General features: G+C 42.6%; 1 protein-coding gene across 2 annotated transcripts in view; it reads left to right on the forward strand.

The window, feature by feature from the left end:
• The first annotated feature begins 1,947 nt into the window (after positions 1-1,947).
• Positions 1,948-27,978, forward strand: part of MDM2 (MDM2 proto-oncogene) — a 35,482-nt gene continuing 9,451 nt past the window's right edge. Inside the window, exons 1-10 of one of the 2 annotated variants that reach the window (XM_055118171.1) lie at positions 1,948-2,325; positions 2,954-3,038; positions 7,285-7,359; positions 11,479-11,612; positions 13,572-13,621; positions 19,271-19,338; positions 19,465-19,561; positions 23,553-23,713; positions 25,649-25,804; positions 27,126-27,203. In XM_055118171.1, the coding sequence (XP_054974146.1) occupies positions 2,958-3,038; positions 7,285-7,359; positions 11,479-11,612; positions 13,572-13,621; positions 19,271-19,338; positions 19,465-19,561; positions 23,553-23,713; positions 25,649-25,804; positions 27,126-27,203 (900 nt within the window). In that variant the 5' untranslated portion in view covers positions 1,948-2,325; positions 2,954-2,957. The remainder of the gene's footprint in view (positions 2,326-2,953; positions 3,039-7,284; positions 7,360-11,478; positions 11,613-13,571; positions 13,622-19,270; positions 19,339-19,464; positions 19,562-23,552; positions 23,714-25,648; positions 25,805-27,125; positions 27,204-27,978) is intronic. The other variant, XM_055118170.1, reaches the window with a different exon arrangement.

Genomic DNA, 27,978 nt, shown 5'->3' on the forward strand with positions numbered 1-27,978 from the left:
TTCCCTTTTCATGTTGCCAGCCTCGTCCCTTTCTCCACTCCCCATCTTCCGGTATCTCTGCCTGCGACTGCAGCACGCAAGTTCTTTAACCCCTACTCTCTAGGCATTTCTTTAATTTTAAAAAAAGTAAAATAGTTTTATTAGGAAATCTGAGAGAAAAGGAGAGCACCTCATAAAGTAAAAGAAAGATATTACACACCCCAAGTCGGGGTTCTGGCCAATTCCAGGAGAAGTCTGCCTATGCTGTGCTACTTTAAACCGTATTTTTTGCATAGTTTTTTTTAATTTTTTTTAAATTTATTAAATCACAATGTGATAGTTACAAACTTTCATGTTTGGGGTATAATCTCACAATGATCAAACACCCGTCTCTCCACCAGTGCATATTCCCCACTGCCAATATCCTTGTATACACCCCCTTTCCCACCCTCTTCTCTGCCTCCATGGCGGACAATATTCCCCATACTCTCTCTCTACTTTTGGGCATTGTAGCTTGCAACACAGACACTAAGAGGTGATCATGTTTGGTTCATATTTACTTTCAGCATGCATCTCCCATCCCAACTGGTTCCTGCAGTCATCATTTTCTTAGTGATCCCTTCTCTATTCCATCTGCCTTCTCCCCTCCGCTCATGAAGCAGTCATGCAGCTATGGGGAAATCCCCTTGGCCCTTGTATCTACTGTCCTTGGGTGTCAGCCTCATGTGATGCTACCCTACACTCCACAAATGAGTGCAGTCCCTCTATGTCTGTCCCTCTCTTTCTGACTCATTTCACTTAGCATGATACTCTCCATGTTTATCCATTTATAAGCAAATTTCATGACTTCATCTCTCCTGACGGCTGCATAGTATTCCATTGTGTAGATGTATCAAAGTTTCTTTAACCAGTCATATTAAACCGTATTTTTAAAAATAAGCTTTAAATTGAGTATGACACCCATGGTACTCACGGTTACCCTCTACTAGATTATGGAAGGTTAAAAATCATTGGCAATCACTCATCAAAAATGGACTCTTTACTAATTTATTTTCTGCTAATTTCATTTGTCATTTCCTTGGTTGGAGCAAGCGATATGGAATGACTTTGTTACGTGTCTGCAAAGAAATCTGTAACTGGCTGAGCCATAGCACAGCGGGTAGGGCATTTGTCTTGCAGGCGGCTGACCAGAGTCCGATACCTCCACCCCTCTCGGAGGGCCGGGCAATCTACCAAGCTACCAAGAGTATCTCGCCTCCACGGCAGAGCCTGGCAAGCTACCCTTGGTGTATTCGATATGCCAAAAACAGTAACAGTCTCACAATGGAGATGTTACTGGTGCCCACTCGAGCAAATCGATGAACAACGGCATGACAGTGACAGTGACAATGACCTGTCTGCAAAGCGGTCAGGCCAAGCCACAGGGTGGAAGGGAAACCTGGGGGTTTGGGTGGAGGCAGGGGGTGTTGGAAAACTGTATGCCTGAAACAACTCTTATGAACAACTTTGTAAATCGCGGTGCCTTAATAAAACTTTTAGAAAAAGAATTAAGAAGGAAAATAAAAGCTTTGGATGAAGTATATACAACTTCAGAGGCTGGCGGGATGGGCTTACTCGGATAGCACAGGTGTGGGTTTGGGTTTCTCTTTTCGGGAGCGACACTGAGAAACGCATTTGCCTGCAGTTTCCACCGCGGCCCGGGGGAGGGGTGTGTGACCACAAGAAAAGGGCACAAATAGCACAAGGAATGAAAAAGCCCCGGGCCTGGCCTAGCCACGCACCGGTGTAAACCCCCACGGCCCCCAGCTCGCACAGCTTCAGCTGCAGGGAAGGGGGCGGCCGGCTGCGCGCGCAGCCTTCCCGCGCGCACCCCGGAGGCGGGGCCCGGCTCCCTCCGCTCATTGGCTGAGCCGGCGGCGGCGGCGCGCGCGCGTGCGCGCAGATGCCCGGATGGGTCGCGGCTTCCGGCGCGCGCTCCGCGGACGGTAGGGGGCGCGCAGCGGGCGGGCGGGCTGGGTCAGCTCCTTTTTTTTTCCCTCCCTCTTTCCTTTTCCTCCGGGGCCTCCGAGGCTTGGGAGGGGGGCGGGAATGGGGCCGGAAGCCAAGCCCGAGGGTCATCCCTAGACCCTCTGGGGCCGAGAATCCTGCCGCTTCGGTCCCCCGGGCGCCTCCTCCAGCGCCCCCAGCGCCTCCGAGCGCCCCAGCCCGCGGCCCGGGCCCCGCCGGCGCCGAGGATGGCCGAGGCCCAGGGCGTCCGGCCTCCGCGCGGCCTGTGCTGAAGGGAACGCGACGCGGGAAAGCCCGCCCGCGCTCGGGACACGCGACGCTCCGCGGCTGCGGGAGCAGGTAGGGCCGGGGGCCCGCGCGGGCGGGGGGCGCGAGGGCTCGGGCCGGCAGCGGCGTCGCGGCCGGTGGCCCGCGCGCGCGCTCGCCTTTGTCCAGGTGGCGGTGGCGGGGGGCGGGCACGTGGGTGGCCCCGCGGTGGCCACCCGGGCGGGGGGGCGGGGCTTGGGGGCCGGCGCTCGGGGAGGGGGGCTTCGGCGGCGCGGGGGGAGGGGCTGCGCCGCGGGGGGCAGTCACGTGGGCGGGGGGCGCGGGGCGCGCCCGGGGCCGGGCGGCTGGGTCGGGCTCGGGAGAATGACAGGTGCCTGTCGGGCGAGAGCGTGTGGCGCGGGCCGCGCGGGCAGGTTGACTCAGCTGTTCCGCCCGGGCGGGTCAAGTTCGGGCAAGTTCCGAGCGCCGGCGGCGGGGAGCTAAGCCCCGGCTTGCCTGCGGCCGCGGCTATTTAAAGGCCGCCGCCCCGGCAGCGGGCACCGTGCGTCCCCGCGCACCCGGCCAGGTAAGGAGCCCCTGCCTTTCGCCTTTGAGTTCCCCCCTCCCCGCCCCGTGATTGTGTCTTTCCACAGATGTTTCGTTGCGAGTTTTTATCGTGTGTGTTTTCTCTTTTTTTTTTCTCCCCCTCCCTGCTTTGTAGGCAAATGTGCAATACCAGCATGTCTGTGTCTACTGACGGTGCTGTAAGCACCTCACAGATTCCGGCTTCGGAGCAAGAGACCCTGGTTGGTAATGGGGGGGTGCGGGGTGGGCACTGCAGTTGTGGCTTGGAAAACTGGTTTCCGTGGTGGGGTGATTGACTCAGTCCAAAGATCCCGATTTTCTCGGGGCTCTAGGAATTCTGGAGGGACAGTGTTTTCTTTGACCCTGTCCCACACTGCAATTTAATAGAAAGTTCCATAGCTTGATCCATTTTCGAGCACGGAAACTGAGGTTTTATGCTTATTAAGTGGCTTTTTTGTAGGCTTTTTTTTTTTTCTAATTTGACCTGTCACTTTTTTTTTTTTAATCGTGATTTAAAAATACCTGTTTGGTTTTTGGCTACCCCTGACCGCGCAGGGGCTACTCCTGGCTCTAGCTCTGTCAGGGAGTAGCCCCTGCAGTGCTGGAGGATGGTGCCAAGGATGGAACCTAGGGCGTTGTGTGTCCAAAACAGATGCCATGGCACTGAGCTGAATGCCTGGCCCCCTGATAGGTTTATTTTAATTGTCTTTAGTTTTTTCCATATGGCAAAGAGCACGGCTTTGTGTATAATTATAGCTCATGTTACAGGGATATTACTGTACGAAAAGGTTTTATGGAAGTGGAATTCCTGGGTCTTTTAGTGTGTGTGTGTGTGTGTTTGTGTACCTGTTGGTGCTCAGTGATCTCCTGGGTCTTTTAGAGTGTGTGTGTGTGTGTGTGTGTGTGTACATGTACCTGTTGGTACTCAGTGATCTCCTGGGTCTTTTAGAGTGTGTGTCTGTGTGTGTGTACCTGTTGGTGCTCAGTGATCTCCTGGGTCTTTGTGTGTGTGTGTGTGTGTGTGTGTGTTGGGACCTGTTGGTGCTCAGTGATCTCCTGGGTCTTTTTGTGTGTGTGTGTGTGTTTGTGTGTGTGTGTGTGTGTGTTGGGACCTGTTGGTGCTCAGTGATCTCCTGAGTCTTTTTGTGTGTGTGTGTGTGTGTGTTTGTGTGTGTGTGTGTGTGTGTGTTGGGACCTGTTGGTGCTTAGTGATCTCCTGGGTCTTTGTGTGTGTGTGTGTGTTTGTGTGTGTGTGTGTGTGTGTTGGGACCTGTTGGTGCTCAGTGATCTCCTGGGTCTTTTTGTGTGTGTGTGTGTTTGTGTGTGTGTGTGTGTGTGTTGGGACCTGTTGGTGCTCAGTGATCTCCTGGGTCTTTGTGTGTGTGTGTGTGTGTGTGTGTGTGTGTGTGTGTGTGTGTTGGGACCTGTTGGTGCTCAGTGATCTCCTGGGTCTTTGTGTGTGTGTGTGTGGGGGGGGGACCTTTTGGTGCTCAGTGATCTCTCCAAAGAGGGATCATTCATGGTTTGGGGATTCAAACCCTGATTGTTTGGATGTAAGGCAAACACTTTAATCCCTCTGCTATCCCTCTGATCATGGGTATTGTTTCCTCTTGAGCCTTACCCAGGGTTTTTTTAAATTTTTATTTATTTATTTATTTATTTATTTATTTTGAGCCATACCCAGATGTTCAGGGTTTGCTCTTGGCTTTATGCCTAGCAATCAATCACCTCGGTGGCTCAGAGGGACCGTATGTGGTGCTGGAAATTGGACCGGTCTGCTGTGTGCAAGGAAAGTGTCTTCTGTGCTGTATCATGTCTCTCACCCTGGATTTATGAAATTTATAATTTTATGTTATACTTTGCAAGAGGAGGTCTGGAGCTATAGCACAGCGGGTAGGGCATTTGTCTTGCATGCAGCCCACCCGGGTTTGATTCCTCCGTCCCTCTTGGGGAGCCCTGCAAGTTAATGAAAGTATCCCACCTGCACAGCAGAGCCTGGCAAGCTCCCCGAGGTGTATTTGGTATGCCAAAAACAGTAACAAGTCTAGCAATAGAAACGTTACTGGTGCCCGCTCAAGCAAATCGATAAGCGATGGGATGACAGTGCTACTTTGCAAGAATTTCTATCCTAAGATTATTGCAAATGTATTTCTGTTTTTGGGGTTTTTTTTGTCTTTTTTTTTTTTTTTTTGTAGTGGTGCTGGGAGTCATGTATGCAAAGGAATGCACTTTACTATTGTTGAGCCAAGCCCTGGACCTCCATTATTTTTAGCTTATATTCTGGTTCTTAGATACTGAGAATAGTTCTTTTTTTTATAATATTTTTATTTTTAATTGATATGCATCTTTTAAGTCCCTATTTTTTTTTCTTTTTGGGTCACACCACACTCAGGGGTTACTACTGGCTCTGCATTCAGGAATCACTCTTGGCAGTGCTCAGGGGACCATATGGGATGCCAGGTCTCAAACCTGGGTCGACTGTGTGCAAGGCAAGCACCCTGCCTGCTGTACTGTTGCTCTGGCCCTAAGTCCAGATTTTTAAAAAATGTGACTTTATTATGTATTTTTACTTAGAGTTGTTTATATAATTTGAAGTTAATAGCATTTTAATAACGTAGCTATTTAATAACAAACTTTAGAAAAAAAGAATAATTTTATCTTTTCTGGCTTTATTTGCTAAACAGCATGAGGCATTTTTTTTTCAAATGTGATCTGAGTAATGATTCAGTACTACATTCATTGTGTATTTTTTATGCTATTCTATAACTCAGTTAATTAACGGGAGATAGGCATGCATATTATCCCCTTAAATTTACTTTTGAGAGATCTCAAGTTGGATGCTATTAAATGTGTCAAAGAGTGATAGCAACATGAGACTTAGGAATGGCAAGTTGTAAAGATTGACAATTTCAGTATAGAAACAGATAAGGAGAAAGAGCATAAGCTCCCCATGTCAGTTATTTTCTTTGTCACTCTTGAAACGCCCAGTTCAGGCAAGCCTCAGTCCGAGGACCAAATTCAACTTGCTGCTTATTTCTGTAAATAAATTTTTATTGGGATGCTGCTGTGTCCATGAGTTTACATATGACATATTCTGAGTCAGATCATTTAGTAGGAAATGCATAAAATATTTGCTATCTGACCTTTTGCAGAAAAAAGTTACTAGTTGGCTGGCTCAGGAATACAGGTGGTATTCTTTTTTTTCGGGGGGTGGGTGGGAGGTAACACATAGTACCATCTAATGCATAAAAGAAGCCCATAAACATTACGTAGATTTTGAAATGTAAACCAACTAAAAGTAGCAATGTGACTGAAAGAAAATGAAGAAAATGTTGGGATTGTAAATGAGTTGTGTTTCAGATCTCTTATTAACCTTGAGGGCTTGGTTATAGTTCTCTATTTTTCAGGTACCTAACTTTAGAAGAAGATTGGTAAAAGGATTCATTTAAAGATTTAAGCTTTTGGGCTTCCCAACTGGTCCTCAGGAGGGTCCCAGGCACTCCACCAATGATCCTCCGCTCAGTCCCTAGTGGTTTGGTGTGGGGGCCTGGGGGTTTCTCTGCACATGCTCTGTGCTGCTATAGAATTTCTGGGCTATCCCAGCAGTACTTGGGAGCCTCCAGGGACTGCACTGATGACTCTTGGGGGACCATGTGGTACCCAGTGATTGAACCCCAGTCCAGTGTATGCTAGGCATGTGCCCTAGCCACTGTGCTACCTATCTTCCCATCTCATGTGGTTATGAGGCAGTAAAGCAAATGAATAGCTGGAGTGAGGGAATAGGTGGAGAAAAAAAATTTTTTTTTACTACTTTGACATCAATATTGATTGCAGCAGATGACATATGGATGATTCTGTGATTATTTACTCCATAACTAGATCCTAGTATTTTTCTCAGTTTTGTAAACTGAGTTTATGGCATTGAGTTTATAATCTCTTACATTTAATTAAAAAATGACTTGCTGAAGCGATAATACAGTGGGTAGTGTGCCTGCCTTACACATAGTCAATGCAGGATTGATTTCCAGCATCCCATGTGCCCCAGCACGCCTGAGTAATTTCTGAGTGCGGAGTCAGGAGTAACCACTGAGCACTGCCGGGTGTGGTCTCCCCTCATGAGAAAAAAAAAACTAACCCCCAGAAACTCACTCAACTTTTTTTTTTTTTCTTTTTGGGTCACACCCGGCAATGCACTTGGGTTACTCCTGACTCTGCGTTCAGGAATTACTCCTGGTGCTGCTCAGGGGACCATATGGGTTGCTGGGAATAGAATCCAGGTGCAAGGCAAACGCCCTACTCACTGTGCTATCACTCCAGCTCCTAGACTTATTTTTGAGCTCTAATCTTCTGAGAAAATTGAATATAAATGTCTTCTACCTTTATTCAGTTTATGAATATACTTACTTTTGGGACTTTTAGTTCTGAAATAATTTTGAAATCATAATAGCAACTTTTTGTTCCTTACAGGTTAGACCAAAGCCATTACTTTTGAAGTTGTTAAAGTCTGTTGGTGCACAAAAAGACACTTATACCATGAAAGAGGTAAGCTGAATTGAGCTAATTTCTCTCCATGTATATATACGTGTGTGTGTATGTGTGTTTGTGTAGTCATGAGTAGAAATTTGTTATAGAGGAATTTTTAATAACCAGCAATCTTAAGAACTGGCAATTATTTTCTTGTTTATTTTTTGGGGGGTACCATATATACCAGTGCTCAGGGTCTGTTCTCAGTTCAGCTCTCTGGGGGTCTCTTGGTGATGCTTTGGGAAACATGCTGTGCTGGGAATCAAACCTGGGCTTCCTGCATGCAAAACAAGTGCTCCAGCCTATAGAATTCACTCTGGCTCAGGGCCAGAGTGGCAGTACAGCCTGCAGGGCACTTACCTTGCACTTGCTGGCTGACCCAGGTTTGATCCTGGTAGCATCCATTATGGTCCGTCAAGCCCCACCAGGAATAATTCCTGACCAGGAACATTGATTGCTTGGTGTGGCTCAAAAACCAAACCAAACCAAAAAATGGAACTCTCTCTGGCTCCTACACGGTAATTTAAATTTAGACCAGTATTTCTCAGCCTTTTTCCTTCCTGTGGACTCCTCTCCTGCCTACCCATTGTTCCCCTAGTCTCATGCTGTGGTTCCCCTATTTATGTAACTTTCTTGTTTGTTTGTTTGGTACATGTAGGGCAAGCACCATATCCACTGTACGGTCTCTCCACCTCCAGAATCCTATTTTTAAATTCATGAAATAAAACATATAGGACTACAAATGAAATATTATATTAAAATATAATTAATAAAACAGTTAACTTGTATGTACTTTTTAATTTAATGTGTAAGATTTAGCAGCTGATCTAATTAATTTTCAAGTAGTGAGGTAAATATTCCTTACTTATTTTAAGATATTTATACCCAGCTTAATAATATACAAAAACACTTGGTGGTTTTTATTTTGTGACAAAAATCACTATTGCTAACACTTGGTGATTTGTTGCCTACATCCATAGTTAAAGAAAAAGCTGCAGACATAATTTTTAGTGAGAGAGAGGGCCATCTTGGACAAAATTTTGTTTTATGTTTAGGTTTTGGGGTCACACTTGGTAATACTCAAGGGCTGCTCCTAGCTCTGTACTGCGGCTGTTGCGGGCAATGTGTGGTACTGGGGATTGAATCTGTGCTTCCTACATGCAAAGCTTGTATTCAGATCATTGAGCTGTCTTTCTGGCTCTTAATTTATTTTTGTTTTAGGGCCACACCTGGTGGTTCTCAGGGCCTTATCTGGGTAGTTTGGGCAGGATTTGGTTTGGAGAATTGAACCATCAGCTTTCACATATGCGGTAACCCTTTGAGCTTTCTTCCCCATAGGCTTCATAAGAGTTGAGTGGTCAGTGCCAGTTTTCTACCTCTTTACCTTGGTTTATGGAGGTCAGATTAATTAAAACACTGGGCCATTGAGATGATACAGAGGACTGGCACTCCTGCTTTGCTTGAAAGAGCCCATCCTATCCCTGGCACCTCAGTGTCCCTGATTACTGATAGGAGCAACATTCCAGCACTGCCAGGTGTGGCCCTGAAAAGGGAAGCAAAAGTAAAGCAAAATATACCTTATTTACATCTGAATAGTGGGGTAGGAAGAAATTGCAGAGCTTTTTTTTTTTTTTTTTCCAGATGCACAGTTATAAACTTGAAGTTTTTGGTAGGCGTTCAGATTCTGTCCTTTCACACTGTCAGCCATTTTTTTTTTTTTTTTTTTTGCTTTTTGGGTCACACCTGGCGATACACAGGGGTTACTCCTGGCTCTGCTCTCAGGAATTACTCCTGGCGGTGCACAGGGGACCATATGGGATGCTGGGGATCGAACCCGGGTTGGCCGCGTGCAAGGCAAACGCCCTACCCACTGTGCTATCGCTCCAGTCCCTGTCAGCCATTTCTTTAATCTGAAACCTTTGTTTCACAGCAGTCAAGTCGCCAGTGAAGTATAATGTTAAATAATATGTTTTTAGGCTGTTAACTCAGATACTTTCTTTTTGTATAATCAGTTAAGGAAACAGTGTGTATGAAGTTAGAACTAGATAGAAATGAAAAAATTGAAGGGGAATGAGGAGAAACCAGATTAGAGGTAACATAGGGAGAGTAATGGAAGGTCCTGGGCACTTTGTTGGTGGTTGGGGTGCAGTAATTTTGTTTTTTTGTACCATAAATTTAACAGTATTGTAACTATTATAAATTAAATATACAATGTGATAACACAATGTTAATTCAGTTTAAAATATTTAAAAATATGATAAAATTGGTCATAAAGGACTGAGAAGGCTTAGGATTAATTCACCTAACAATAATAAATATTGTTTGATTTCAGTTGGAGGAACTTTTATTTTGTGTCACATTAAAGAGTGTTGAAAACTAGTATGGGTAATAGGGAGCATTATTCTAGGCGTCAAAACTGGGTTATTTTCCTTATTTCTAATATGGACAGTTTACAAAATACTAAATGAGAATGAGACAATACTTGTGATAAGTATTAAGAACCATAAGACTTATACACTGTCTACTAAATATACTGTCTACTAAATGGACCACAGAAAGTAAATTGTATGTAGTATTCAATATTACTTCATTGTTGTATAGATTTTATTTCATTCAAATGCTAAATTATCCCAAGTGTGTGTAATACATGTAATCGGTCATTTTCCTGTTTTGCTCAGAAGTGTGTGGTGCTTGAAGTTGTTTTCTAAATATCTAAATATCTACTGGTCATTGCTACATTTCAGTTGGTATTTTTGATTCTCCCAACTTTAGTGTTTTTGATCCTGTTATTACTAGTGCTATAAAACCTATAAAAGGTTTTGCAGTTTTGCACTTTGATAGCTGTGTGGAGTTAAAATAAAATGACACATTTTATTGAGAACATATAGGTATTCACTGATTATTTCATTATCCATAATTTTTTAAAAGGTTAGGTTTGTTAGGTTAATTAGGTTATATAGATTTGTTTAGGTTAACTGAAAAGCAGTTTCTTTACTTCCATTAAATCAGAAGGAAAATACTTAATTTGGAGGCCACATCCACCAGTGCTTGGGGTCTACTCCTAATTCTGTGCTGGGGGTTGCTTATAGCAGTGCTTGGGGGGATCTTGTGGTGCTGGGGTCTCCAGCCCTGGCGTCCCATAGGCACAGCATGTGTTAGCCCTTTGAACTGTCTCTTCAGGCCAAGGTCTTACTTATTTTTGCAGTGCTGAGTATTGAACTCAGCATCATAAGTGCAAAGCAAGGTGCTCTGATACTGAGCTACATCCCCTGCCATATAAAAAAGATTTGAAAGCAGCTTCATTTTTAAAAAGAGTGTATTATATGATTGTTATTATTTCTCAAAGTGGGCAACATTGCTTCTGGAGGAAACTGGGAAGATCAGGGGGATTCTGATGCAGTTCGGGGTAGGGGGCAGAGGTCGTATTTTATTGTTTATTTAAAGAAGGTAGATTTCTTGGGGAGTACTGAGTAAAGTTTTTTTTCTTAAAAGGGGGTTGCCCAAATACTGCTGGAATACCTCCCCTATCCCCCAACACTTTTGGGAATGATCCAAATAAAAACCATGTACTTTAAAAATAAATAAAAAGGGGCAGTCGGCCAAATACATTTGGGAACCTTTGATCTATAACCTCTGAAACGCTGGATCACAATTCCATGTGATATCAGATGGTTCCCTGAGCACCACCAGGAGTAGTCCTGGAGCTCAGAGCCATGAATAAACCCTGAGCACAGCAAGATTGGCAACCCCCACTGCAAAATTCTCTATGATTTTTTAGGTGGTTACTTTTTTGGACCACACCTGCTGGTGCTCAGGGATCCCTTCCAGCCTGTTGGGGTGATGGTGTAGTTCTGGGGATCGAACTTGAGTCAGCTGTGTGCTAGACAAGAGCCTGACCCACTGTATTTTTCCTCTGGCTTCCTGATTTATTATCCATAAATATTAAATTTGTACACCATTGATAACCTCTGTACCTGGGGTTGTGGAATTATTTCTCTGGTGCAAAGGGTTGTGAGTTGAAAAATTTTAAGAATCCTTGATAGTAGTGAATATAGTTGCATCAGATAAATGTGATATTACATATACTTGGAGTTAACCTTTATTTTTTAGTGCTAAGAAATCCTATTTCTCTTTCAGGTTATATTTTATCTTGGTCAGTATATTATGGCTAAGCGATTATATGATGAGAAGCAACAGCATATTGTATATTGTTCAAATGATCTCCTGGGGGATTTATTTGGAGTACCAAGCTTCTCTGTGAAAGAACATAGGTAATTCTTCCATTTCCTTCATTGTAAAAAGTCATTTCGCAGATATTTCAGTTCATCTCCTACCTTAATTGTTTCTCTTTTGGTCAGAAAAATTTTGCAGTGTAGATTTATTTTTTATCTATTTTTTTGGCCAGAGCTGATGGTGCTCTTTTTTGGGGGGTGGGGGGGCACACCTAGTGGTGCTTAGGGCTTACTCCTGGCTCTGTGTTCAGGGATTAGTCCTGGTGGGGCTTGGAGGACTGTGTTGGGTGCCGGGGATCAGACCCAGTTTGGTTGTATGCAGGGCAGTCTTCCCAGCCCCCTGTACAGCAAGTGGTGCTTAGATGCTATTTATCATGGAGCTTGGGGCTTGTCATTTAGGGATAGAATCCAGGATTTTTGTATACAAAGCATGAACTTCACCTATTGAGTTGTCCCTCTGGCCCCAGCAATTTTAAAATTTCCTAGTCATATAGCATATTGGTTCAGAGTCTGAGCTCTGGAATCTTATAAATGTGGGTTGAGATGTAGTTTAGTCATTAACTAGATGTGTGATGAAGTAAATTAACTTACCCTCTAAATATTAGTTTTCCCTGTTTGTGAACTAGTGATATTATTGGCAGCCTATTTGTAAACTCGGGGTCATGTTAAAGTTATGGAGAAACGATATAACTTAGTGTGTCACCTAGAAAGTATTCAAATACTAGCCACAGTATTAAAAGATGTTGTGTAATTACAGTGATTTTCCGACACTTAAGATTGAATCTAAGTTATTTTGGAGATCATTTTCTTTGTTTTGTGAAATTAGTGCATATAATCAGCTGAATGAAACTCTAATGACATTTTTTAATTTTTTAATTTTTTTGCTTTTTGGGTCACACCCAGCAATGCACAGGGGTCACTCCTGGCTCATGCACTCAGGAATCACCCCTGGCGGTGCTCAGGGGACCATATGGGATGCTGAGATTTGAACCTGGGTTGGCCGTGTGCAAGGCAAACGCCCTACCCGCTGTGCTATCACTCCAGCCCCAATGACATTTTTTTAAATATTCTGCTGAGTACTACAAACATTTTTTTTTTTTTAGTCTTGTATTTGGAATTACTTGTTCCATTCACAGTCACTGAAACCATACATTTGTTTCTTAATATATCTCATCTGAAATACTTAACTAAATTCTACTGTTTAACATTTAGCTAGCAAGGTGGTAATTAAATAGGATATTTATACATTTAAAATAACTTCACAGTGGGGCTGGAGTGATAGCACAGCCGGTAGGGCATTTGCCTTGCACGCGGCCGACCTGGGTTTGATTCTCAGCATCCCATATGGTTCCCCAAGCACCGCCAGGAGTAATTTCTGAGTGCAGAGCCAGGAGTAACCCCTATGCATTGCCTGGTGTGACCCAAAAAGCAAAAAAAAAAAAACCTTCATAGAAATATAAATTTATTATTGAATATTTAGATAAAAATACTTAGATAAAAATGGGGGAGGAGAAATTACTTTTTTTGGTGAAGAGTAATTTTGCTTGTTTTGGGCCTTATCCATCAGAGGTAATTGATGGTATGTTGCTTGTTTGTCAATGTGATGCTGGGATTGAATGTGGGACTCCTGCATGAGAAACATGGACACTTGCTTTTTGAGCTATTTTTCTGTCCCATTGATGTTTTTATTATTTTTGGTTTTGAGATATACCTGGTGGTGCTCAGGGCTTACTCAGAGCTCTGTGCTAGGTGGGCTCTAGGAACCATATGGGGGCCTGGGATCAAACTTGGTCAGCTGTGTGCAAGGCAAACACTTTCTTCTGTACTGTGTCTATAGCCCCATTATGCTTGTGTTTAGAAGTTCTCAGGGATATAGTTAGAGTTCAGTCTGATACTTGGTTTGAGTATAATAGTTCATTTAATGCGCATTTAAATTCTGATTTAGTGTTTTTTAGTACATTTAGTTTAAAAATGTACACTTTCTTTTTTCTCCACAAGGAAAATATATACAATGATCTACAGAAATTTGGTGGTAGTGAACCCACAGGGTAAGTTAATTTTGAATACCGAAAGAATACTTAATGATTTGTCTTGGGGGATTCTGGACTATATCCAGTGGTGCTCAGGAGCTTCTTTTGGCTCTGTGCTCAGAGTCCCACGGATCAAACAGGGTCATCTGCCAGCAAGACAAGTGCCTTCCACTCTACTATATCTTCAGCCCTGCTCATAAATTTTTTTTAAAATTTTTGGGCCACCCTGACTGTGCTCAGGGCTTACTCCTGGCTCTGCACTCAGGGATCACTTGTAGGGAGACTCAGGAGACTGTATTGGGGTGCAGAAATTGGGTCCAGGTCAGCTGTATGCAAGGCAATGAGTGCCCTGCCCACTGAACTCTCTCTGCTTTCCATTAAGCATTTTATTTATTTATTTTAAATTTTTATTTTTATCTCAGTTGTTCACAATAATTGATTACATTCAGTGTTTCAACACCAATCCCAGCACCATTACACCTTCCCACCACCTTCATTTTGAGTTTTCCCACCACCACCCAAGTCTGCCCCAAAGGCAGATGCTAACTAATTTATTTTGTATTGCTTGTTAGGAATAATGACTAAAAATGATCCAGAAAGTTTCTTTAGAGGAAAATGTGTGAAATTGTTGAGTCTCATCTTGGAGCCTTTAACCCAGAATTATAGATCATTAACATGTTGTTAGAATTTGCCATAAAATATCTTAAAGACAGTTTGTGTCAGTTTGTATGGTCATTTTGTAAGTATGATTCTTTTTAAAAGTTGTTTTAGTTATGTAATTGTGGTAAATGGTTGTTAATTTTTTTTTTCTTTTTGGGTCACACCCGGCTATGCACAGGGGTTACTCCTGGCTCTGCACTCAGGAATTACTCCTGGCGGTGCCCCGGGGACTATATGGAATGCTGGGAATCGAACCTGGGTCAGCTGCGTGTTAGGCAAACGCCCTACCTGCTGTATGGTTATTAAATTTAACAGGAAAGTGTGTCAGCTAAAAATGGCATAATATTAAGGTTCTAAGTCAGATTTATGATGTGTAAAGTTAAATATTCTACATCTTGGGATATTAGAGTTAGAATTTGTTTTGAAAGATGACTTTGAAAGAGTTCATGCTTTTTAGAGTTACGATCAAGCACTGATGTATGTACTGAAAGGTTTTTTTGGTTGGTTTGTTTGTGGTTACATCTGGCAATGCTCAGAGGTTACTCCTGGCTCTGTACTCAGAAGGATTCTCTAATACTCAGAGGTTACTCCTGGCTCTGTACTCAGAAGGATCTCTCCTGGTGGTGATCTCTCCTTGAATCATATGTGATGCCAGGGATTGAACCTGGGTCGGCCATGTGCAAAGCAAGCGTCATACCCACTATAATTTCTCTGACTCCTATACTGAAAGTTTTTTTTTTCTTTTTGGGTGACACCTGGCGATGCACAGGGGTTACTCCTGGCTCTGCACTCGGGAACCACCCCTGGTGGTGCTCAGGGGACCATATGGGATGCTGGGAATCGAACCCGGGTCAGCCCGCGTTCAAGGCAAATGCCCTACCCACTGTGCTATTGCTCCAGCCCCTATACTGAAAGATTTTTAAGAACACGAATTTCTACCTAGTAGGATGTTGCAAGAAGATGGATTTATTTATTTCTCAATTTAGATACATAAGTGGCATTTTGCTTCCCTGCCGTTAGGCCTGTACTTAATTGGTATTTTTGGGTCAGATCCTTTTGATAATCTGATGAAAGCACTGACTGGGTTCTCATTCCAGAAAGATGCAAACAGTGTGGAAAATACACACAGTACAGAAAAATACATTTTTCAGGGGATAAGCCTTGATTTGTAATGAGTGTTGATGTACATGTTGTAAACATTTCTTTATCATGCCTGTTTTCAGCCTGTAAAGAAGTTGGGGAGATGCACAAAATTTGCAAGGTGGTAGCCACAGACCTTTTACAATTCTTTGATGGTGTCTGGTATCAAACCCAGGACCTTCACCTGAGCAAGGCCAGTGCTGGGTACTGGCTGCTGGGCAACATGGCTGTCCCACCACAGACCTTTTAACACTCGACAGTTAAGATCTGTTCTTGGAGGCTTCTTTAATTCCAGAATGAATTGACTACTCCTTTGTGCTTCCTCTGTTCCATATTTAGATTTTGTTAGATTGCTTAATAGTTATTTCGGTTTCTTGTGTGTAGAATTTTGGGACATTTTAGGATTTTTTAGTAAATGTGTTGAATGCTGATATTCTGAAGTTAGTATTTAAAAAAATTTTTTTTTATTTTATTGAATCACCATGTGGAAAGTTACAAAGTTCTCAGCCTTATGTCTCAGTTATACAATACTCAAACACCCATCCCTTCACCAGTGCCCATATTCCACCCCCAAAAATCCCAGTATACCTCCCAACCCCCACCTGCGTAATTGATAAATTTCATTTCATTTTCTCTTTACCTTGATTACATTCCATATTTAAACACAAAACTCACTATTATTGGAGATTTCCTCCAGGAAAGACAGCCCTACTGCCAAGGAAGCATTTGATAATTGGTTTTCCATTGCTGAGAATGGGGAGATATGAAGTCCCGCTGTTTCAAGTACATAAATTTTTTTTTCCTCCTTCCCGCGCCACCAAGTTCATGCCTGCTTAATATATAGTCCTCATAATATGGTTGACGCCATGCCACCTGGCAAGAAAAAAGGATATTTTCCGTCCTCGGCCGGCGTGGGGCTATGGCTTAGTTCACAGTCTAGGGACATGGCTGTAAGCAGTTTCTGGAACCAAAAGTAGTCTAGTTGGCCTCCAGATTCTGGTTGATTAGCAGCAAAACAGCCACACAAAAGTGTGGCCACCGGGGTCGAATCTCGGCGGAGCTTGCACTGGTATCGGTCCGAGACTGCCCAAGCGTCTCGCTGTTCCAAGTACATAGTTTTCTTTTTTTTTTCCCTTCCCCTTCCCGCGCCACTAAGTTTGTGCCTGCTTAATAGACCTCATAATATGGTGGACGCCATGCCGCGTTTCTCCCTGAAAAGGGAAAAGAACCGAGAAAGGAGGATATTTCCTCACCTCGGCCGGCGTGTGGCTTTGGCTTAGTTCACAGTCTAGAGAAATGGCTGCTACTTTGATTACCTTCAATATTTCAACAAAAAACTCAGTATTATTGTTTGGAGTTTCCCCCCACAGTCAGACCTGCTAAAAAGGAATCGTTTCACATTGCTGACAATTACGAGGTAATTAGGTTGCACAGCCGCAATAGCCGCAATTTTTGTATGAAGTCTAGGGAAAATTCTGCCAGAAATTGCATCACTGCAAGCTTTTACTTCCCTTTTGTGGTGCTCATATGATGGAGAAGCCTGGAGAGAGAAATCTAGCCCTGCTGATGCCGCATGGGGCAGTGGCTCAGCTCCCAGTCTGGAGGCATTTCTGCGAGCTGCTCGTGTCCACAGTAGTTCAGTGGCCTCCAGGCTCGTGCTCGAGCAGCAGCGGAGAGACCCCTGAAGTTAGTATTTAAGTCCCAGAAGTAATTATTATACTGATAACATGGCATTTTATTACTTTTAAAAAGCTTTTTATGAAATTAAAATGGTGGTAATTGGTACAATATCTGTAGTAGTATTTTGAGTTCTCTGAAGTATTTATCCTGTTCATTTAAATAAATCTTAGTAAACTACTAGGAAAACTATTGATCTACTTGCATGTAGATTATTTCATTTCTGAGTTTGTCCAGGTTTTATTTTAGTAGAATTAAAAACATTAGACCACCTGTATCAGTGGTGTTAATTTTGCAACATCTAGTACTTTGTTTTTATCACATCCACTTTTAAGCATCTTCTTTATTATGGTAGAACAGAGTTTTACAGGTATGATTTAAAATCAATGCCTTACCCATAATGTAAAGATACTATTGTATCACATAAAACTATAAAAAGTTAATGTTCAGGCCTGACTTTACTACTAAAATGTAATATTTTTTTCAAGGTAGTGGTAAAGAATATTTAATGGTGATTTTTAGTTCTCAGGGGCCTGGGGCCTCACACATCAAGTGTGACCCTTGATACTTGGCTCCACTGTGTGGGCCCAACAGTTTGGTGCTCAGGTCCATTGTTGTGTCATTGCGGTGTCCTGGTGGGGCTGTGAGGTGTCATGCAATGCTGGTGCAAGGGAGCTAACTTGGGGCCTCACCTGTGTGGCCCACACTCTGATCCTCTGAGCTATCTCTGAGGCACAAAACTTTGACATTAGATCTCTAGATGTATATATTCTAGGTTCTTAAGTAGGAACCAAACCCTCTTATACCTAGATGACTTTCGTTCCCGTAAATTAATTATCTTCTAGTCCAGATTCTTTTGTTTTCTGAAGTTTCTCTTAGTGATACTACCCATTTATTCACACATCAAGTAATCTTGAAATCTGTCTTTTTTTTTTTTCTCTTCTTATGCTTTTTGGGTCACACCTGGAGAAGCACAGGGATTACTCCTGTCTCTGCACTCAGGGATTACTCCTGGCAGTGCTTGGAGGACCATATGGGATGCTGGGATTCGAACCTCTAGGTCTGCCTCGTACAAGGCAAACGCGCTACCCCCTATGCTATTGCTCCAGCCCTGAAATCTTTCTTGACTCCTTTCTCCTCCTATATTATATTGGACACTACATCTTGGTTGATTTATCTTTTTTGATTCCTTTAGAATTTATCTTTTCTGTGCATTAGTTTAGCCATAATGTTACTTTCTTTTTTTTTTTTAAATCATTACTTTCCTAATACTAATTTTGTCTGCTTTTTTTTCTATTTACTAGTGATTGTGGTCTTTTCTGCTTGTAATGACTAAGGGTTCCTTCCTTATCTCTGAAATTCTTGTGAAACCAGAAAGTCAGTTTTAACTCTTGGATAATATCTTATTGATGAATGGCTGCTATAAATGCCTTAGAGAAGATTTTCAAGTATCAGTTGGGGTAAAAATGCTGTGAAGCTGAGTTGACAGAATGAACACTGCTTTTTTTGTTGTTTGTTTTGTTTTGGGAGGTGGGGGAGCGGTGAACCCAGCTGTGCTCAGGTCTTACTCCTGTCAGGGCTCAAGGGAACATTTAGATTGCTGGGGATTGGTGCACTGCATCTGCCTGCTATACTGTCTTGCCCGAGTGCTGACATCCTTACATTGGACCCACAGGAAGACACACAGGGTCCTTTATGATGCTGTCTACCTTGCCTATTCACTTCTGGACTTAATCCTCTGGACTACCTTTTCTAGTTCTATTTTGATATTTTTTATTAGGAAACCATGAATAATGTTCTTCATGCCCTGCACCTGCATAATCATTGCTCATTGCTCCATCTTCACTAATTTATCTTTTGGGAAATTTTTTTTTTTTTTTTTTTCTGGTTGTGGCCACATCTAGTGGTGCTCAGGGGTTACTACTGCCTCTGAGCTCAGGAGTGACCCCTTGTGTTGATTGGTGCTGGGATTCAAACTGTTGTCAGCTTCATGTAATGCAAGTGCCTTACCTCCTATACTCTAGCCCCATTAATTTATCTTACCTTACTTGTCTCTCCAGTAGACAAGTTTTAGAATGGGGATGACAAGTTGGGAGACAAAGATTTAATGCTTGTTGAAAGGTTAAATTGTGTGTAAGGGATATCCCAGATTCAGTAGATATGTGATTCTTTGTTTTTGTTTTCTGTCAGAATCCTCAGATTCAAGCTCATCTTTAAGTGAACCCACGTGTCACCTTGAAGATCAGAGTGATGAAAAGGTAATCTTTAACTCATTCTAGTTTTATGTCTTTGACAATTGGCAAGGGTGTTCAGAACAATAATTTTTAGCTCCCTGCTGTTACAATTAAATTTGTGGGTATTTTTCTCTCCCCTGTAATGTTTAGGAAGCGGTGCAAGAGCTACAGGAAGAGAAGCCTTCATCTTCGGACTTGGTTTCTAGACCATCTACCTCATCTCGAAGGAGAGCAGTGAGTGAGACAGGTATATAAAACTATTTAATAAGCTTTTTCAAGCCACCTTTCAGTGATGATTTTCTAGTGAAATTGGCACATTTAGCTTCAATGAAATTGTGTTTTTTGATTTGGATAAATTAATTTTTTGTTTCTTACTTTATAGTTTATTTGGTTTAAAATTGCTTTCTTAGGCCAAAAAGATACTGTACTTCCTTGCATGCAGCCGGCTTAGGTATAATCCTGGCATGTATGTGGTCCCTAAGCACAGCCAGAAGTAAGCCGTAAGCGTGGCTGGGTGTGGCCCAAACCCTGCATCCCTGCAAAAATTGTTTTCTTAGCAACTTCTTTCCAGTTGATTACAACAGGCACAGGTTTCTGTGTTCCACTGGATTCAGCCATTCATTCATGTTTACATTTTTGAGCCACGTGTAGTTCTGAGACCATGAAGTGTGGGGATCCTACCCAGGCCTCCCCCTGCAAATCATATCCACCTGTTGACCTCTGTTTCCCATCTCCCACTGGAATATATAGTTAGTTCTTTATTATTTAAGATAGTAGAGAACAAGGATATTCTTTGTCACCTAACAGTGACAAGAAGTGATGCTCAAAATTGTTGACTAGATTGTCCATTTTTGGTGAACAGTATATGAAAGTAAGCCGGAGAGCCAGAGAGGGAGGGGTAACTCAAAGACTTGAGCACATGCTTTGCCTGAATAAGGAGGCCTGTGGTTCATCCCCAGCACTGTGTGGCCACCAAGCACCATTCGGGTGGCCTCCAAGTACTGCCAAAACAAAAAGGATATTTAAGGAAAAGCCATACCTGAATAGTACACATGTGACTCAACTTATGTTCTTTAAAAAAAGGAAATTAAAGAACTGGAAAATTGTTAAGAGTAGGTATCAATGGCAGCATTGCAGATGGTTTACATTAAAAAAATGTGTGTGTGGGGGGGGGGCAAGTGGTGGGGGTTGCGTCCCAGAGAAGGCTCAGTGGTAAAGTATCTTCCTTGTGAGCATGAAGCTGAGTTTATCTCCAGCCCCAACCTACATGCCTGATGGTAGATATGCCCCTGAGTATTGCTTTTAAAATTGCTGGCACCATAAATGTGGAATCTGTAGCACGCCAAAACCAAGTGTGTTCGAGAATCAGAATGTGACCTTAGGCAAGCATTGCTAAGTGTGCAGGCACCAGAGTGAAAGCAGTAAGAGTAACAGGGAAAGGGGAAATTTTGACAGGGAACCATACATCAGATTGTGGTACTTGGCACACTTGGTGGGCCTGGTTGTGTTTGTGCATAATCAGGTAATCAGGATGTAGCTTTCATACTGGAGCCAGGGGTATTGCTCTCCTTGCATCCTTTAGTTGTGCATGCATCCACTCCTGGCTAGTGAGTGACAGTGGTGCCAGGGATCATGTGGACGGCAGAGCTGCCAGGATGGGCTTGACACGTGTAGCATACTGAGGATTGGTCTCATCCACACTTGTGAGGCCACTAAGTCGGTAAGACATCTCCCTGCCCCTTCTCCATCATGCCCCCTTTTTAAAAAAGAGTTCTACTGTGTTGGGGTGTGAGGGTGACTGGAAAGATAGTTTAAGGGTTAAGACACGTGATTTGAGTGCTGCTAACCCCACTTTGATCCCTGGCACTGCATAGTCCCCTGAGAACAGCCAGAAGTGATCCCTGAGTACTGCTGGGTGATTCCCTCAAAACAAAGTTGTTTTGCCGTGAATAATAATTCAGAATAAAGCCTCAAGTTTTATTTGCCATGATGTTAAAAAATATGAATCAGTAGGTTATAGACTTGAAGTTTCCATTATTCAACCAAGATCATCTTTTGGGGGGTTATGTTGGTAGTTGGTTTGTTTTGGGTTTTTGGGCCACACCTGCTAGTACTCGGGGACTATCCTTGAGTTTCTGCTCAGAAGTGACCCTGCTCATTGCTTAAGGGACTCTATATGGTGCTGGACATTCCACCACAACTACTTACTTGTAAGGCAAGAGCTTTACCAATTCTGTGCTATCTTTATTCTAAGTTCATCTTTTATTTGGCGGGGAGGAGTGGTCACACCCAGCTGTACTCAGGGATTGCTTCTGGCTCTGCACTGAGGCATTACTCCTGGCATTTTGCTCAGGGGACCATATGGTATGCCGGGGTCAGACGTGGGTCATCTGCGTGCAAGGCAAAGGCCTAAACTCGATGTACTATCGCTTTGGCCCGCTTATCTTTTTTATTTATTTTTTTAAATTATTGAATCACCGTGAGAACAGTTACAAAACTTTTGGGTTTAAGTCTCGGTCGTATGATGATGAAACACCCGTCTCTTCATCAGTGCACATTTTCCACCACCAAAAAACCTCAGTACCCTCCCCCCCACTCCCTGTCCCATACCCTCCCCCTACCTGATTTCCACATTACTCTCTCTCTACTTTGATTGCATTCAATATTTTGACACCAGACCCACCATTATTATTTGGAATTTTCCCCTAACACTCAGACCTGCCAAAAAGGCAACATTAAGACAATTTGTTTTCTATTGCTGATTATGAATAGCATATGATATCACACAGAAGAGCCTGGCAAGCTCCCCATGGTATATTCAATATGCCAAATACAGTAACAATAACAGGTCTCATTCCCCTGACCCTGAAAATAGTCTTCAGTCGTTGGGAAAAACAAGTAAGAAGAAGCTGCTAAAATTTCAGGGCTGGGACAAATGGAGATGTTACTGGCACCTGCTCGAGTAAATCGATGAACAATGGGATGATAGTGGTGATGTCATGCTGCAGCAATAGTGACCGTGCAATTTTAGAATTCTGAAATTTTAATAATTAAATCTGGAGGGATTTCTGCCAAAAGCCACTGGGTTCCGAAATTCATTCATGTGTCTCTGGGATCCTGGCCGTTACGCAGCCTAATCAGTAGCCAGAGGGGCTGTTTTTGGGGTATCACTGGGGCAGGGGAGTCAAGGGCTTGCTTCACCCCCATCTCATGAGGCCCCTCATGTCTCGTCACTGTTGACCCATACCTGACTGTCCAGTGGCCCGTTTATCTTTCTTACAGTGGATACAAACATGTCTAATAGAACTCGTGAAGAATTTGTGATCTGTGGACTAGAGAGAGCATGGTAGTTACAGTGATTATCTTGAATACAGCTGACTGCAATTCAGTTTCAAGGACTGCATATGGTTACCTGAGCAGTGCCAAGAATACCCCTGAGCACAGAGTCATGTAAGCTCTGAGAACTACTGAATGTGGCCCAAAAACCCAAGAAAAGAAACTCAGAACAGGGCCTGGAGTGATAGCACAGCGGGTAGGGCGTTTGCCTTGCACGCGACTGACCTGAGTTCGCTTCCCAGCATCCCATACGGGCCCCTGAGCACCACCAGGGGTAATTTCTGAATGCAGAGCCAGGAGTAACCCCTGTGCATCGCTGGGTGTGACCCAAAAAGAAAAAAAAAAAAAAAAGAAACTCAGGACAGCCTTGTGATTTATTCATGAGAGAAATACCCATCATTTAAAATAAAGGCCTTAAGAGTTGTTTGGGGAGAGCTAACTTATGACTAGGAAAGCCAACAGAAGGAAATAAAAGGGTGAGCAAAATATTGGTTAATAGAAGCTTCAGATGGGTTACATTGTGATTTCGTGGAGCTAAAGTCCTTAAAGTTTAAAAAGCTTTTGTTGCTGGAGACATAGCACAGTGAGTAGGCACCTACCTTGCCTGCAAGGAACTCTGGTTTGATCCCTGGTACCACATATGCTCCCTTGAGCTCCACCAGGAATGATTCCTGTGTGCAGAGCCAGCCGAGTAAGCCCTGAGCATTTCTGGGTGTGGTCCAAAGAAACAACTATAAAATAAAAAGCTTTTATAGTGTTCTTATAATGCTCTATAAAAAAGATCCAAGAAAAGTGTTGACTTAGAACAGTATTAGTGTGTGCTTGTAATATTTAAGTCAGTTTAACTTTAAAGACATTAAAAAATAGCAGTTTAATTAACTTGTTTTTTCTTGTGTATCCAGAAGAAAATTCAGACGAATTACCTGGTGACCGACAAAGAAAACGCCACAAATCTGATAATATTTCCCTTTCTTTTGACGAAAGCCTTGCTCTGTGTGTAATAAGGGAGATATGTTGTGAAAGAAGCAGTAGCAATGAATCGACAGGAACTCCATCGAATCCGGTAAGCTTATTTTAAATCAAATAGTCTAAAACATTAAGATAAAATGCACATGTGTGATAGGTGATCACTAACACACATTGGTAAGTTTTCCTTTTATTTTACTTATTTATTTTTTTAAGTCTCAGTCATATAATGATTGAAACCCCATCCCTTCACCTGTGCACATGTTCCACCACCAAGAACCCCAATATACCCCCTTCCACCCAGCCCCCACCTAAGTTAGCTAATGATCTTCATTTTATTCTCTATACTTTGAATCCATTCAATATTTCAAGAGAGAACTCACTATTATTGTTTGGAATTTTCCTCCCAACAATCAGGCCTGCTGAAAAGGCATCATTTAATAATTTCTTTTCATTGCTGAGAATGAAGATTCTATGAGCTCGCGGCCACGCGGCTTTGGGTTTCTGATATTTTAGTTCAGTTCACAGTCTAGATGCATTTCTGTAAGAAGTCGCTCTGGGTGCCAAAATGGATTAGGAGACCTCTTGGATCATAGTCTTTAGGAGCAGAGGGTCTGTTTCGAGAACAGCAGCTCCGGATCTTATCTGGGCTGAGGGCGTGCTGGTACCACCCCCTTCCCATGATCGCCTATGAGCCACAACATTGCAAAGTTCCTACCTCTGGGTGGAAGTCTTAGGGGGTGGCTCTCACCATGTGGATGATGCTGCTGCCGCCATTTTCTGCGCAGAAAAACAGTGTGGAGAGGGAAAATCCCTCCCTGGGTTGCACATAGTCATAGTATAGCTCACAGTCTAGATGCATGTCTGTAAGAAGCCGCTCTGGGTGCCAAAATGGGTTAGAAGACCTCTTGGATCATAGTCTTTAGGAGTAGAGGGTCTCTTTCGAAAGCAGCAGCTCTGGATCTTTTCTGGGCCAAGGGCGTAAATTTTCTTTTTAAATAAAACTAGATTCTTCCCTCATCTACTAACTCCAAATTTGGGGAGAAGGATAGAAGATAGTGCAGTTGTTTCCAGTGCGTTAGCAAAATTAATATTTAATGTCACTCTACATATTGTTAATTTTTGTGGACTATACATTCAAATCAGTTGAAATATATGTAACCTGGGAATTCAGAAGTTTTACTTTTTAAAAGTAGGGAGGGAATGAATAAAAATTTGGTTTATGGTTTACTTCAAATATTTTGGGATTCTAAGGCAAGTTTATCTTTTTTTTTTCTTTTTGGGTCACACCGAGCAGTGCTCGGAGGTTTCTCCTGGCTCTGCACTCAGGAATTACTCCTGGTGGTGCTCGGGGGACCGGATGCTGGGAATCAAACCCAGGTCAGCCGCGTGCAAGGCAAACGCCCTACCCGCTGTGCTATCGCTCCAGCCCCTAAGGAAAATTTATCTTGAAGTTTAAAAATACCTTTTTTTTTTTTATTGGAGGAAAGGGAAGAATTTGATCCATACTTGGTTATGCTGAAGCTGTCTCTAATCAGGAATGACCACTGACAGTGCTGTGGGAATCATACATGGTGCCAGGGATTTGAACCAGCATTAGCCATGTGCAAAGCAAGTGCCTTATCTCCTGTACTATCTTTCTGGCCCCTAAAAATGCCTTTATGCCATAATACCCAAAAGTAGAGAGTATGGGGAATATTGTCTGCCATGGAGGCAGGGGGAGGGTGGGAAAGGGCATGTATACCCGGGATACTGGTGGTGGGGAAATGTGCCCTGGTGGAGGGATGGGTGTTTGATCATTGTGAGATTATAACCCAAACATGAAAGCTTGTTAACTATCTCACGTTGATTCAATAATTTTTTTTTAATAAATGCCTTTATTGCAGCTACTAGCAAAAAGCTTTTGGACAGGGAAAAATAATGTGATTGATACAGTACGCAGAATGGATCTGAGGAGATGACTGGGGACAAATTGTAACAGAGTCCAGTAGGTGCTCATTGTCACTCTTTTTCTTTTTATCTCCTGTTGCAGGATCTTGATACTGGTGTAAGTGAACATTCAGGTGATTGGTTGGATCAGGATTCAGTTTCAGATCAATTCAGTGTAGAATTTGAAGTTGAGTCTCTAGATTCAGAAGATTATAGTCTTAGTGAAGAAGGACAAGAACTCTCAGATGAAGATGATGAGGTAAAGTTTGTCCTGATTATTTTCCAAGATTGCTATCTATTTCTAATCCTCATTGACTGGCGAGACTGAAATATATTCAGATTTCCCTGAAAGGTTTGCCTCTTCATCTGTTCAAACTAAAATACTGTTTTATAGATTTTGGCTTTTGTAGTTTATTATAGTCTGGTACATTCATATAGCTGCTTATGCCAAGAGACCAGTATGCCTTAATGAGTATTCTTATACTAGTTCCTTCAGTTCTGGACCAGAGAGATAGTACAAGGATTAAGGTGCTTGCCTTGTGAATGGCTGACCCTGGTTTGACCTCCTGAGCACCACCAGGAGTGATACCTGTGCACAGAGGCAGAAGTATAGCCCCTGAGCATAGTCAGATGTGGGCCCTACACTTGCAAATTTTAATTCTCCATTTTTTTTTTGCTTTTTGGGTCACACCTGGCTCTGCACTCAGGAATTACTCCTGGCGGTGCTTAGGGGACCTTCTGGGATGCTGGGGATCGAACCCGGGTTGGCTGCGTGCAAGGCAAACGCCCTACCTGCTGTGCTATCACTCCAGCCCCAAATTCTCCACTTTTAATACTAACTTTTTTGGGGATTGTCCTAGGGATCAAGCCCAGAGCTTCGTACCTGTAAGACATGCACTTTGCCATTGAATTATTTCTCCTACTCCTAATATTATAAAAGTAAAGCTTGCATAAAGTTGCAGTCACATAGTTGGAAGGTGGGCGAGGATGTGGTGGATAACATCAGCACCAGTATAAAAAAAAATATACGTGCTGAAGAGATAATATAGACATTGTGGTGCATTAACCTCGGTTTTGTCCTTGGCACCACATGGCTCCCTGAACATTAGCTGCTGTAGCTCTGATGACTTCAGGACATCACCAGGTATGATCTTGGCACCTCCCAGTACTGTTGGGTCCAAGTAACATACTTTCTGGTGGACTCAGCATTCAAACATACAACTGGGTTGGTGGAGTATTACTTGGAGTGGTCCTGGGGCCCCTTCAAAAAATAAAAAGTGAAAAATAGTCACATACTACTTCTCTTTATGTCTTGGAGTTGACAACCTTTAACAATATAATGTTACTTAATATCTCTTCATAAAATAAAACTGCTTGTACTCAATTTTTTGCTTCATTTTAAATTTGTTGGCATAGTAGATGGGAATTTCACTGTTCTTTTAATTCTTCCCCATTCCATTTTATCTTTATCTTAGAATATCTCATATAATAGTTCTTATTTTTTTAATGTCTTAACCACTTAAAATTACATGCTAAAGTTAAAAGGTGATGAATTGATACTAATGAATTAATTTTATTAGGTGTATCGTGTTACTGTGTACCAGACAGGGGAAAGTGATACAGATTCCTTTGAAGAAGATCCTGAAATTTCAATAGCTGTAAGTAAAAATTCTCCTTTTTCAAGAAATCAGAAATAACATTGAGATTGATTAGAAAACTTACGTTGAGTTTACTTTATGACATAATTTTTAGAATGAACTTTTTTGTTTTTTTAAAGAATTTTTCTAGTATTAAGATCTTTTATTACATTTAATTTTTTTTTTCTTTTTAAACTGTTGTTTGTGGGCTGCACCTGGTGCTCGGTGTAGCCGAGCATCAGGTGTAGACTGGTGATACGGGGTACCTGGGATTGAACCTGGATCAATTGCATCAAGGCGAGCACACTGTCCACTGTTTGATGTCCCTGGTACTGAGATTTTATTTTATGTTTTAATATCTTAATTTATTATTTTTAATTGAATCATTGTGAGATACATGATTACAAAGTTGTTCATGATTGGATTTCAGTTATACAATGTTTCCAACACCTATTCCTTTACCAGTGTACATTTCCCACCACCAGTGTCCCTAGTTTCCCTACTGACACCCCCCACCTCTGCCTCTATAGCCTTTATGGCAGGTGTGTGCACTTGCATGCACACTTGCTCTCTCTCACTCTCTCTCATCTCTCTTTCCCTTTGAGTACTATGATTTGCAATACAGATATTGAAAGGTTACTCTGTGTATCCCTTTACCTCTTTTCAGCACTCAGTTCTTGTCCAGAGTGATGATTTCAAACTTACTGTCATTGTTATGGTCTCTTCTCTATCCTAACTGCCCTCTGCCCCCACATTCTTGTGGCAAGCTTCCAACCATGGATCAGTCTTCCTGGCC

This window comes from Sorex araneus, chromosome 10, assembly GCF_027595985.1.
Source record: "Sorex araneus isolate mSorAra2 chromosome 10, mSorAra2.pri, whole genome shotgun sequence".
NCBI classification, from domain to species: Eukaryota; Metazoa; Chordata; class Mammalia; order Eulipotyphla; family Soricidae; genus Sorex; species Sorex araneus.